Below are 12,817 nucleotides of genomic sequence, written 5' to 3'. Positions count from 1 at the left end.
TTCCCCAGGCCCGTGGGCAGTCACGGGCGGCGCCTGGTGCGGTGGGCCTGAGCGCCCGCGTCTCACCCCTGCTGGTGCGGGCAGGGTGGGTTCAATCCCCCTCTCCACTGTGATTTTCCTTACTCGTCTTATTTTCCTTTTGCACGTTTTACACTGCAGCTGATGGCCGCAGCGGAGGCGCATGCAGCAGGTGGCCGGCGAGGCTTGATGCTGGAGCAAGGCATAAAGGCAGGGCTTGGGCGGCAGGTGGGCTCCCTGCAGCCAGCAGGACACCACAGCCATGTCTGCAGGGAGGTGATCCCCACTGTATCAGCCAAGGGGTTGTCCGCCACTGGGAGGAGACCCACTGCCCCCTGGGGAGCGGCCATCTTACATGTTATGGGGCACCTGAACACTGTGTTACGCAGGACTGCCTTTACCTCCTTGACCTGCTTAGAGAAGGTGCTTTGAAAAAAATGCACCTTTTCAGAAATTGCGGCACTTCAAATTATTTGAATTGGTCATGTGAAGGATTTAGGTGTATCCCTGACTCTCTGGGAAAGTGTGGTTTCTGAATGTGGCTAAGGAAAGGTAAGTACTGTGTAGCTGTATGAAAGATTAAGTAGAAAGTATAAAATACAACTTCTGATGAGTATTATATACCCAAGTGGCATCTTCTTAGAATCGGAAATCTTTTTTTAAGTTATTCCATTGTGGGCCAGAGGCTGCAGCTTTCTGGCCAGACGCAACAATTTCTTGGACAGTGCAGTGGCGTGTTACTCAAATTGAGCTAATTCCCTTTGTCTGATAAAGTTAATATGTTTTTGAGTAGCTTTCTCTACTGCTAGGGTCAGAAATGGGTGACATATGCAAAAGGGTGATTTCAAAATCCCTTGACATGGTATGTGTGTCCCAAGTGCTATGTTGTTCATCTGCTGATTTCATTTACAGAACAGTAAAAACAGCATGATACAGCAATTGGGATTAGGGGCCAAAACAGAGGTGAGAGGAACTGCCAGCAAAGGAGGGGGTAATACATAACGTAATAAAGAAAGATTCAATAACGGCCAACTAGAGAATGGCAAAAGGGAGATGTGACAATTAGATTCACAACCAGCCACATCCCCAGTCCACTGGAATCACTGGGTTTGGAAAAAGGTAAAACTCTTGTTTCTTTTAATACCCTGTGCATCACTGTGGTCGATGAACACAATGGTACTGTTATTTATGGAGAGATTGCTCAAGCTTTTTGTGATGCCAAAAGGAAAAGAAGAGAAAACAAACTAGGAAAAGAAATGGAGGGGAAATTAAGTGGTGTAAAAAGTGAGGGCCAAATGAGTAGAGGAAGAAACAGAGTCCCGACTGAATTTATCACTAAGCTTGGGGAAGGGTTTGTTTTAATTTAAAAAGTATTCGGCAACAAAGCATGGAACAAGAGAACATAGAATTTAAAGTCCAGTGTGTTTAGACTTGCAGCACTTCCTCAGTATTCAGTATACACTTTTGCTTCCAAATGCTCTCTGCTTCAGCAAAGCAGCAGCTTTACTTGTCAGTCAGGAAAGCAGGCCATGAAAATCAAGTGACAGTAAGTACACTGTGCTTAAAATAGAATGCCTTTGCTCCAGAATCCAAAATGCAACAAAAGACATTCATAAAGTAAGTCTCCCTTCACAATGCTCTGTAAAAGGTAGCAGTATTATACTTTTTTTTCCCATAAAATGAAGTACAGGAAGCTTGAAACATTTTTTTTTTAAAGGAATATTTTTTAAAATTTCTGACTCTCAGTAAAGACCTTATAAACAGCATATCCCTATTTAAGCAGTCTTTAAAAGATTTGCATGTGTTTTTTTCTCCTTCCCTTTCTATATTTGTGAGATTGTTTTCAGTGAGGGAGAGATGGGCTGACACTGGCCATGATCTTTCAATGCAAATGGGTAACTACGATGCCTGCATCAAGCTCCACATACAGCAATTTGAGAATGGATCTGTATTTATACAACAGTAACATTTATACACCAAATGCTGTTCCATGGGCAAGGAGACCAAGCCAAGAGAAGACAAAATATTTTCCTTTGGCTTCCTTAAAAATAACCCCCTTTTTTTTAATTAACTTTGTTGCTTCTTTCTCTGTGTGTGTATCTGTGTGTGTATACATGTTTGGGTCTGCCTTCTTACTCCAGGTGACAGCTTTCCTTGACCTGTGTAAGTCAAACTGAACACCAAGGCGGAGCTTTCAAAAATACTAAATTCCTACCAGATACGTGAAAGTGGGCAGAAAAGAAAATCCTTATTAAAGGTGCTACTGAACTCAGCACATACTAGTTGATGGAGAGTGTACATGGCAAACAGATAATATGAATAATGCAACTAGCTGAAGGCTTAAACTGGTTTCACATCTTAAGAGACGTCAAGGAACACAACCGTAAGCCAGGAAAGCACTACTAGTTTCACTTCTCCTGGAGCTTTTGTGCTTTGCTGTTACTTTCTCTCATGTGACCAGATTTTATTTGCTGTCCTCTGTTACTCCTATGTCTCTTTCACGTTCACTAATTTCCTGGAAATTCCATGTGAGCCTACTTTGGAGAAATTTCTTCTTGGGAGCATTTCTTCTACAGCATGATATTCTGCTGCTTCTATTCTCTCTAGGTCGCCGTGCCTGTAGTTTTTGTTATCTTTGGTACGTCTTTATTCTCCCAAGCTGGTATTAACTGCAGATTTCATTAGCATTTTCTTAACTCTGTGGTTTTGGTCACTTTATTTGATCTATCAAACACCATCCCTGGAGAATCCCATTAGGTGAATCATCATAAATCAAAACTTTATCTTTTGTTATTCTCTATTTAAGGTTCTGCAGCCTGTTTTAGATCTACTAGAAATCCCTTTCCTATCCCACCCCATCCTATTATTCCTCTCAAAGTCTTTTTCAATTAATTTTTAATCCAGAGGCTTGGCTGGTCAGCGTAGTTAGTGAGAGTATGAATTTATAGCACACTAATGCTCACTCACCTAAATTCCACCCGTGGCCCGATACCCAGTACTTCCTATTGGCGTGGCGCATCTCAAGCCTGAGGGACAGCCAATGGCAAATGCTGGGCAGCACAACTGGCGAGGAATTAAGGGCATCTGAATATAACGCTAACCGTTCACACGGTGAAAAGTAGCTTAGTTCAGCTTGTCTTTTAACACTGCTGGCATCTGGTAGAAATTAGAGTAGCTAATTCCATCGGCAGAGAGCCTACAGAAGCTGAGATTTATGCTGGCTTCCAGGTTAATATGTATGGTATATTAAGACTGAGGAGGCAGATAGATACATAAGCTTGAAGCTGTAAACACCGTTGCATATAAGTGCAGATGGCTGTGCACATCCTTTTTGGCTTACTGAAAAGCACAAACTCGACATATCTATAGCTTTTGGGCTGACTATATGTCCTGGTTTTGGCTGGGATAGAGTTAATTTTCTTCCTAGTAGCTGGTACAGTGCTGTGTTTTGGATTTAGGATGAGAATAATGTTGATAACACACTGATGTTTTAGTTGTTGCTAAGCAGTGCTTACACTAGCCAAGGACTTTTCAGCTTCCCATGCTCCACCGACTGAGAAGGCTGGAGGTGCACAAGAAGCTGGGAGGGGGCACAGCCAGGACAGCTGACCCAAACTGGCCAAAGGGGTGTCCCACACCATGTGACATCACGCTCAGTGGTTGGGCATCGGTCGGTGGGTGGTGAGCAATTGCATTGTGCATCACTTTCTTTGTGTATTCTTATTACTATTAGTAGTACTAGTATTTTTTTAAATTTCAATTCTTAAACTGTTTTTGTCTCAACCCACGAGTTTTTCTCACTTTTACTCTTCCGATTCTCTCCCCCATCCCACCGGGGGGGGGGAGTGAGCGAGCAGCTGTGTGGTACTCAGTTGCTGGCTGAGGTTAAACCATGACATTATAATATATCTCAACAGACTGATATTATTTTAAATGAGGGCCGTGTGCTTAAATGTTTAAACCTGCATGGCATATGTTCAAACTCACCCTCTCCCACAGCCTTCTGTGCTTCAGAACAGATGAAGGGAGACCCGATTCACTGGTGAGATACAGAATAAAGAGAAATTATTAATCCTTTATGGTATTTTCTTCTTAGTAGATGTTTTGCCTTCTTTCATGTGTAGGTGTGAATGAATGTGTAGGAGCGAATTGATTTTGGCAGCAGCAGGGTGAAATGCAGGTGGGGGGTGTCCGGGATCACTGGGAAGGGAGGATTGCTTCCTTGCACAGATGGCAGCACAGAAGAAATCACAAAGATAGGAAGGAGAGAAGGAAGAAAAAGGATCTCAGAGCAAGTAAGATTTACAGAACGTTAAGTGAGAAAATGCATTCAGATCTTCAAGGTGAAAGAAGTGGTAATTCAAGTGAAAAAACACCAGTTCAGGGATGGCGATTCATAGTAACACATTCTTTTATTATTGCATAATTACTGACTGCTGGATGTTTGAAAAGGCGCTGATGTCAAATAACCATCTTGTAATGTACTACTGGTCTAAGTAGACCTTTATCTTTATAAACCATAATTGAAGATCAATCATTAGTCAGTAAGCGCATAACCTACCCTATCTATACAGCCAGAGTGAGAACTGGTAAATAAATGACAGGACAATAGGGAATCGACAACCTGGCCAAATTATGTGTGACCTTGTGTCTCACACGCTTCAGAGTTTGCTGGAGACTTACAGACAATCACCACCACTCCTGAAATACTTGGATATTAATGACGCTAGAGTTGGAAAAGCAATGTAGCCATTTTACCTTATCTAAGGCATTTTTGCCTTGCATGGTAAACTCACTAGTGATACGGTCTCAGTTCCTTTTCTGCTACGATACCTACAAGAGCTCCATGCATTGCTGAGGAAGGGGGCAGATCCAGAATGCTGAAAGCTGTCACGGTTGGCGTTTATATTTAAAATATTGAAAACGTATAGATACAAAATTGCATGTATCTATAGCATTTATCTTCACTCACATTCTGTGCCATGTATCTTGAAGTGTAAGCCCGTTGGGTTCGGTGACTGCTGATACTGTTTTCCACTCAGTGTGGTGGGCTCAAGTTCCTGCTTTACAGTATGTGGAAATTAAATAAGAAATGTAGTAAGATGAGGCAGAAAAAAGCCAAAAAAGAAAAGTAAACAAGAACTTGGTAGATCTTAAACACTTCATATTTATTGTACATTAAATAAAACAATTTCAGTTCAGTTGAGAGACTGATGGGTTGGATTTAGGAAATCAAAACTTCTAAAGGAAGATATGTTCAGCTTAAATGATCATTAAGTACATATGTATTAATTACGTTATAGTAAAACCATATTCTGTTAAACAATTCTCAGGTGCATAAGATACATTATTAGAGGTATGTATTCCAAGGGTCTTATTGCACAGCTACTGGCTAATCCATGTACTTTCAGTCTGAGAAAGATAATGCTTTGTACCACCGAGTACAAACTCTGACTGCCTCCTCATGTTTATTACACAGCTTCTCCTCTTTCCTCATTAAAAACCAGAACACAATATCAAACAGAAAATAAAGCTGAACATTACAAAACGTGTGTTGTCTTCAGTTCATTTAATTTCAACCCCAAAGCAATCCATGCGTATTCTTTCTTTTCAGTAAGAGCAGGTAGGGAAAACAAAACAAGAAACAAAAAAAAAGAAAGGGGAAAAAAAAAAGAAAATCCCCAACCACACGTTTGTTCTGTCATTGCAAGAACTAAAATGCTGTAATTCTGCTACCAATTTCCAGCGCAGTGGGAGAAAACACTGTGGACGGACTCTCACTTCCCCTCAGTTTTGTCTGCCTGTACTTCACGCATATATGAATCAATGATATGCGGAGGCACTCCATCCATCAATAGTCTGAAGAACGAAAGCCCACCTACAAACAAGGAATAAGACAATCTTCAGGTTGAAGGTCCCTGGAGCAAGAGCTTTCTACCTTTATTTTCTGGCGTAAGAGACAAAGATTGTCAGTCCCTATTGCATACTTCATTTTGAGACGGGGTAAAATTCATCCCTGTTCAAAAGTCCAGCACAAGAATTAACCGTTATTTAATCTCTGTACTACACAGAACTTTCCTGTCCTCTTGCGCAGGGTGAATTTCATTTCTAGGATGTCATATATTCAGTCATTTATCTCACCCCATGCAATAGTCTACGATAAGCTTCACCTCAAATAACCCTCCTGGATTTCCATCAGGCTGGGTGGAATATAGTCAGAGATGGAAGTCAACCCAGAGGGAACAATGTAGAAAACACTTGACTATGATGAGTTGTGGAAAACATGCAGAGACATTCAAATTATTCTAGTGTTGGGTCTTATAATGGTTTATAAGTATTTAGCAAAATATTTACCATGTTGCTTGAAAATAACAGCTGGGATGACCTGCGCTTTTTGACTGTGGCTTAGCCACCGTGGGTAAAAAACTGAACCAAACCTATTTTAAATCACTGCTATAATAGAAACCTAGGCTTATAAGAAAGCCATTGGAAGTACTCAATGTTTTCTTTGGTGTTCTGGAAGAAGGGACAAGGCAAAAGATTTTTGAAGAACGTCTAACAATTTTAGCAATCCAAGACAAAATATTTCAGTGCCCAGAAAAACATGTATGTAGTGCCTAACACACCAGCCAGTGCACCACAGATCCCACTGATGTAGAAGTAGTAATTTAATACAAATAATCCAAATCAGGAGTGAAATTTCATGCCATTGAAAAAAATGTCATGGAAACTAAAGACATGGGTATTTCTGTTAATTTCATTGAAATCAAATGACATTTGGAAGGAACAGTGGGAAAAAGATAAATATTTTGCCAAAAGCATTAGAGCCTGCCCTTTCGCGAGGCGAAGGGTGGCATTTGTGGTAAGAAAGCTATGTACCATTACTATTCCTCTTACAAGTCTGCAGGAGTATTCCATTCTGCAAGTTGCAAAACCACCTGCTAATGACTGCACTTACCTTCGGAGCCTTTTCTGGAACACACCAAAAGCTTTAAAGCAAAAGTACATTGCCAGGATGAAGATATCACTGTCTCTGAATGCTTCAGCTAAGTGCAACTGAGCGGATACTTACATAGAGCATTTATCCTGAGTACAGATTTTAGGATTTTATAACCTTTATTAACACAAGGATTATCCAATTGAAGTGCTATTAGTTACCAGTGATTATGAGACTGTGCTGTCTCATTTAACACCGTCACTGTTGCAGAACTCTTCGCTCCTGACCTTAGGTAGATGCACAATTCAGACAAAAAAAAGGCATGCTTTTTGGCATTCTTTTCAACTCACGTAGTGCAAGTTGTGATACAAATCATTCATTTTTAAATGAAATGAACTGTGGAATAAATATTTCATTTATGTAGAGGTATATTCCTATATGAAAATAACTGACTGTAAATGCAAAATGCTGTTATTATTTGCATTTTATTCATGCTAATTAATCATGCTAACTCATGCACTGTTAAATCCCATTGAAACGTGCACTATTAGAAGGTAGTGGGATGTACTACTAGGAGGAATTACCGTAACAAGCAATTATTTTAAAAATCTGGATTTATATGCATTAAAACTACCGTGCTACTCATTTTAAAAAACATTTTCATTAAGTGAAATAATGAAAATCATGCCATACTAGGCAGACATTGTATGACGTGTAAACAGCCATAAGCTTCATATGCAAGAACCATATGAAAGCTTACCTTAGATGACAATATACATTCAAAAATCCTTACTGTGTAACTAAGGGAGAGAGAGAAAGAGAAGTAACAATTTAATCGCAAACACAAAAGTAGAGAGAAAATGTTGAGTGAAATTATGCTTACAATTATGTCAAGATGATGTTTTAATCCTTAGTCATGTAAAATATGTAGGAGTAGAAGCACATGAAGAGTAAAAGGTAGGGATCCAGTTCCACTTCAAAATTGTCATTAATATGTAAAAGCTATATTAATATGTACAAGTAACTATAACTCCTGTAATTAGTCTAAAGTATAGATTGGAACCAAATTATGCAACTGACATTTATGATGAAAGTTTCCAAACATAGCTTCAAGGAATTTAACACATATATATATATAGTATTTTCCACCAGGGGAAAAAAGCACACGCATAACACCGAAGCATATATATATATGTCAAAATTCTGTAAGGCAAAATAATCAAGCACAGACTGATAACATACCTGTGCACTAAAGTATGTACTTTGCCACATATCCACATTTACATTACTTAAAGCATGCTATTTACTCTATAGGAGCCCTCACCTTTAATTAAACATTTTGACTCTACAAAACATCCATATGTATATACTTACATATGTACGTATATAAAAGCACTCAACCTTGTGCCTATTGTAGCCATTTAAGATAAATACCTTAATACTTCAGATACTACAGGAACATTATCTAGCCTAATTTCTTAACATGTTTTAGGTTTAAAATAGTAAATTTAGATGCGTAATATACTGGAGACTAGTTTCTGGGCATCTCTGACATTTTAAAACTGCACTGCCAATATTCTGGATTTGGGCAAGGTTACAAGCAAACACATTTCTATAGAAAGAACCAAATTTTCTGAACCCCACTGAACCTGAATTTAAAATAAGCTCCAGAGGAAATGAAGTAAAATTATATGCTTGTAAGTAAAAAGTTTTCACTGATTTCAATTGGATCAAGATTTCATCCTTAGATTCCGTAATGCAAGCTCAGGCATGGATTATCACTCTCAGCACTAACTTGTAACCAAAGACTATAATTCTGTAATAAAGAATGCCTTTTAAGCACAGCAAATGACTTTATGATACTTCTGTTCTTTCAATAACTCTACAAGCTAACTGAGAGCTGTTTTTCAAATTTCTGTCTCCCGGAAATGTCTAAGTGTTCTGGTCAAAGGTAGTCACAGTCATTAAATAAATTCTTTATAGGTACAGGTAGTTCTATGCCCAGTGGTATAGCAGAAATATGTCTAAAACCTTTTTAACTCAGATGTTAAATACCCATATTCTTGATTAATTTGGCCTTCTTTGCTCATGTGACATAGACGTTGTATGCCATGAGACACTAGCTAGTTTAATCTAAAAAAGCAAATAAATGCACACTTTGCATGCAGAAAATGCGTTTGCATGTGGAAGGATAGGAAGGGAATGAAATGGAATGTCCAGAGGAGTATGCTTATTATAAACCTGATTATTCCCCGCCAAGAAGAATGGTTCTCCTGGGTTAATTACTCCATGATATATCACTGCAGAATTAGAATATTTATAGCGGTATTTATTCGCATTTGAAATTCTTCCCAGTTGATCTTAACACCTTATTTTTTAATATTTCTTATACAGCATCTTTGCTATTTTCAACCTATTAGAGTGATCACCAGCCTTGATTTCGCTCTTAAGATAAACATTCTCCAAAAACATTTGTTTCATGATAAAAGAAGCACGGTGCTTTATCTGAATCTTTTCATTGACCTCAGTGAAGCTGATAAGGAATCAGTTCCTTACTGCTTGTGATGAGAGATTTACAGCCATAGTTAGGGATCTACCTCAAACTTAAAAGATATCTATTTTGAATTTTCCTTACGTAATATATATAATTAGACTCTGTGTATGCATTATCTTTCAAGATATATGAGGTAGAGTTATTCTTTTGTCTAAGATCTATTATGACTTTTTTCAGCACATTTATATTTACAAAAAAAGCCATTGTACGTACAGTTGTACTGAGCAGCTTATATAACTGCCATCTTTAAGTTCACTCAGCAAAACTGAAAATACAAGAATGAAGTACTGTCTATCTGAAATGACATCAGTAAACGCAACCCCCCCCTTTTTTTTGAGGACCGAATAAGAATTTATTATTTTTATGTTTTTATTATTGTGCTCATAATTATCATTAATTATTTTTCAAGAAATGAGCGTTAAATTTAGTAACAACTAGGGGTTTTAATTTGGCACTAAAATACTGTAAGTGAATGGCTAAAAAAGTAGAAAATTGTAGCATACTGATAGTATTCATAGCCAGAGTATTCATAGCTACTCGGTTGTTCAAATACTATGCAAAATCAGAAATCCTACACTTTTCTGTGAGTAGTTCTATGACATTCCTAGGACTGGGCTTATATATATGCATGATAAATTTCAGGTCTCCAACACCTCAGAAATAGATGGATAAAATAAATTCTAGCCAATATAAGGAAAATTCACTTACTGCAGTATATACTGCTGCATGGCATAGAGCTCTTTAGCATGACTTACTATCCAAAGACCTGTAAGAATAGCACTGTAGCTAGTACATTCACCAGATAGGTAGCATAGCCTTGAGCCTGTTGGTCATATTCAGGCAACATTCAGCTGTATCTCATCATTTTACAAACTCAGACCTTGATAGTTACTTGCTGGAGTAAAGCTGAACCAGTTCAAAGCTATACATGTGAAAACACACACACACACACAGATTGCAATCCATTTCCAGTGAGTCGGAAATCCGTAACTCTGCTCTGTGTCAGTGTGATGAGCAGTCATCCGAAGAGCCCTCCTAATTGAACAAAGAGGCTGGGAAACTTCAGAGAACGGTAACTCAACACATAAGTCAATAGAAGAGTGAAGTAAGACGTAATTATGTTTTTATGCTCCAGCTGTTTAATACTCATTTGCGTTTGCCTGTATCATATAGCAAACCCTGAACCTACCCTGGTTTGCCAAGCTACAGCTGCTGTATTCGCTTAATCCTATTCCCTTTGAATTCATCAGCTGAACTGCCGGTCATGTTAAGAGTGTCAGCACTGAACCCTTACAACAGCTGCCCTGTGTCTAAGCCCTACAAATTGCTAGTCTAAGCAGTCTTCAAAAAGGAGTCTAAAGTAATGGCTAAGCGTGCCAGGATGGAGAGAGGAATCTCAGCAAGGGTGACCACTCACAGCCCAAACTGTTGGGAGAAAACCACAATACAAAGCTTGGTGGGAGGAAGTGAGACTGCACCAGGTGATGGTTGATTTGAGACTGGGTTCAGAAACCAACCATTAACTAGGGGAGGTGGTATTTAGCCCATCACATAGCTAAGAAGAGAGAAACGACACACAGCCCAGGTGGGATCCTAACAGCCTGCATTTTTCAGGACTTCTTCCAGGTGTGATGCAAAAACTAAAGTACTGCTCCGAGCAAGATGTCTATGGCATAGTATTCAATATTTTCAGTTGATCTTTTAAAGTAAATATTACTTTCTTTGAGAAGAAAGAAGGCTTTTTGAGTCTAGAAATGTCTATGCTACAAGCCTTTTGCAGTCAGTGGGTGTGGGAGGTTTTGTTTGAAAGTGGGAAAGGGTGAACTAAATCTTGTCTAAGGGGAATAACTTACAGCCCCATTCTCACTGTAGCAAAGGCATGTTCAACTGCAACCCCAAGATAAGGTGCCAGAGGAGTTGAGACTGTAGGACGTGCTGCAACCAGCTGATAGGATGATTAGTACAGCCCTCAGGACGTGATGCAAAGCCCATGCATCTATCCAAGGTTTCCTGTGGGATGAATGATCGGGGGATACTTGAATCTGACTGAGGTGCTAGGGTGTGTCGGCAACGTTAAGAACTGAGTCAAAATCTCAGACTCACAGAGCTGGGAGCAATCTTGAGATGTCATTTAGTGCATATCATAATCCTAACAAATTGTACTGCTGTCATTCTTCTAAGCTGCTCTTAAAGGCTCTTGGTACCAAAGGCTTTACAACCTCTGCAGGAAATCTGCTCTAGTGCTTCTCTGCTCTGACTGTTGTCTACCCTAAATGTTTGCTGCCATGTTGCCAGATATAATTTTTTTGGTTTTAATCTTTAATGCAGCCATTGTGGAAAGAATCAGCTGCGAATGGGACAGGCCTGGCAGCCTGTGAACATAGTGTATCATGTGCTCTCCATTTCAGAACACTACTCAGAAAACTGGACCTATGAAAGTTAAACGAACATTTGTCAGCAAAAATCATCAGGGACTAGCTGTACCTGGTAACCGCTTTAATGAACAGAACTGTAGCTTTTTTCCTAGAGACATTACTTCTAGTTGACTGGAAAAGGATCTAAGCATTCCCAGCCTATTTCAGATACCACTCCATAAACGTCCATAAATGTAAGAAATTAAACTCCCCATCAGTATTGATCAAAGGCAAAAATCTCTTCACATTTGTCTCTTAAAAACTCTAACATAGAGCAGCTTCCACTGCTGCTGAACAATTTCTTGGGAACTGTTGCATATTAAAAGAGAGCCTGAATGAAGACATGGTGTTTGTGTTATGGTTCAAAACCAGCAAACTTAATTCATCCTGATATTCAGTGAAAAAAGTTCCAAGATCAACAGAAGCATCTATATTTCACAACAGCTGGAAAGGGAATTACTGAAGAAGAATATGTAATCCATGGCAATGTTTGGAGTTTGGACTTCCTAAAATGGAGAGATATTAGTTAAATTATTCCTTATCTTAAAAATGTTTCACAGTATTCCGCACATTATATGTAAAAAATTCTTTGTAAAACAAAGGACAGAAATAAAGAGCTTCTTGTATTTAAAATGTAGTATTTTGTTGTACTACAAGCAAAGTGCGGAAGATAAAAAAGTTACAGCTGAGTATAAACGTGCGTAAGAACTTTAGGGCTTGGGGACTTAGGAAGTTTAATAAGATGGCAAACTAATGTGGCCTTTCGGTATCAAAAAATAGATGAAGCAGCCTTCTCAGGTGATGAGGTCTTCTGTTACACTGTGAAATAGACAGTTTGCTTGTGATTAAGGAAAACAATCATACTTCCAGGATGAGGACATCACCTTTTAAACA

At 38.9% G+C, this 12,817-nt stretch overlaps 2 protein-coding genes across 2 annotated transcripts in view; both read right to left on the bottom strand.

Moving 5' to 3' along the window:
* Positions 1 to 282, bottom strand: part of CHPT1 (choline phosphotransferase 1) — a 23,827-nt gene extending 23,545 nt beyond the window's left edge. Inside the window, exon 1 of the mRNA XM_009288414.1 lies at positions 67 to 282. Within this exon, the coding sequence (XP_009286689.1) occupies positions 67 to 282 (216 nt within the window). The remainder of the gene's footprint in view (positions 1 to 66) is intronic.
* A 4,883-nt stretch (positions 283 to 5,165) lies between these two features.
* Positions 5,166 to 12,817, bottom strand: part of MYBPC1 (myosin binding protein C, slow type) — a 79,613-nt gene continuing 71,961 nt past the window's right edge. The window contains exons 30-31 of the mRNA XM_019474394.1: positions 7,716 to 7,755; positions 5,166 to 5,896 (exon numbers count right to left, since the gene is read on the bottom strand). Of these exons, the coding sequence (XP_019329939.1) occupies positions 7,745 to 7,755 (11 nt within the window). The 3' untranslated portion in view covers positions 5,166 to 5,896; positions 7,716 to 7,744. The remainder of the gene's footprint in view (positions 5,897 to 7,715; positions 7,756 to 12,817) is intronic.

This window comes from Aptenodytes forsteri, unplaced genomic scaffold, assembly GCF_000699145.1.
Source record: "Aptenodytes forsteri isolate BGI_AS27 unplaced genomic scaffold, ASM69914v1 Scaffold56, whole genome shotgun sequence".
Classification (NCBI taxonomy): domain Eukaryota; kingdom Metazoa; phylum Chordata; class Aves; order Sphenisciformes; family Spheniscidae; genus Aptenodytes; species Aptenodytes forsteri.
The sequence above is the reverse complement of the archived record's forward strand: the minus strand, read 5'-3'. Positions and strand labels throughout refer to the sequence as shown.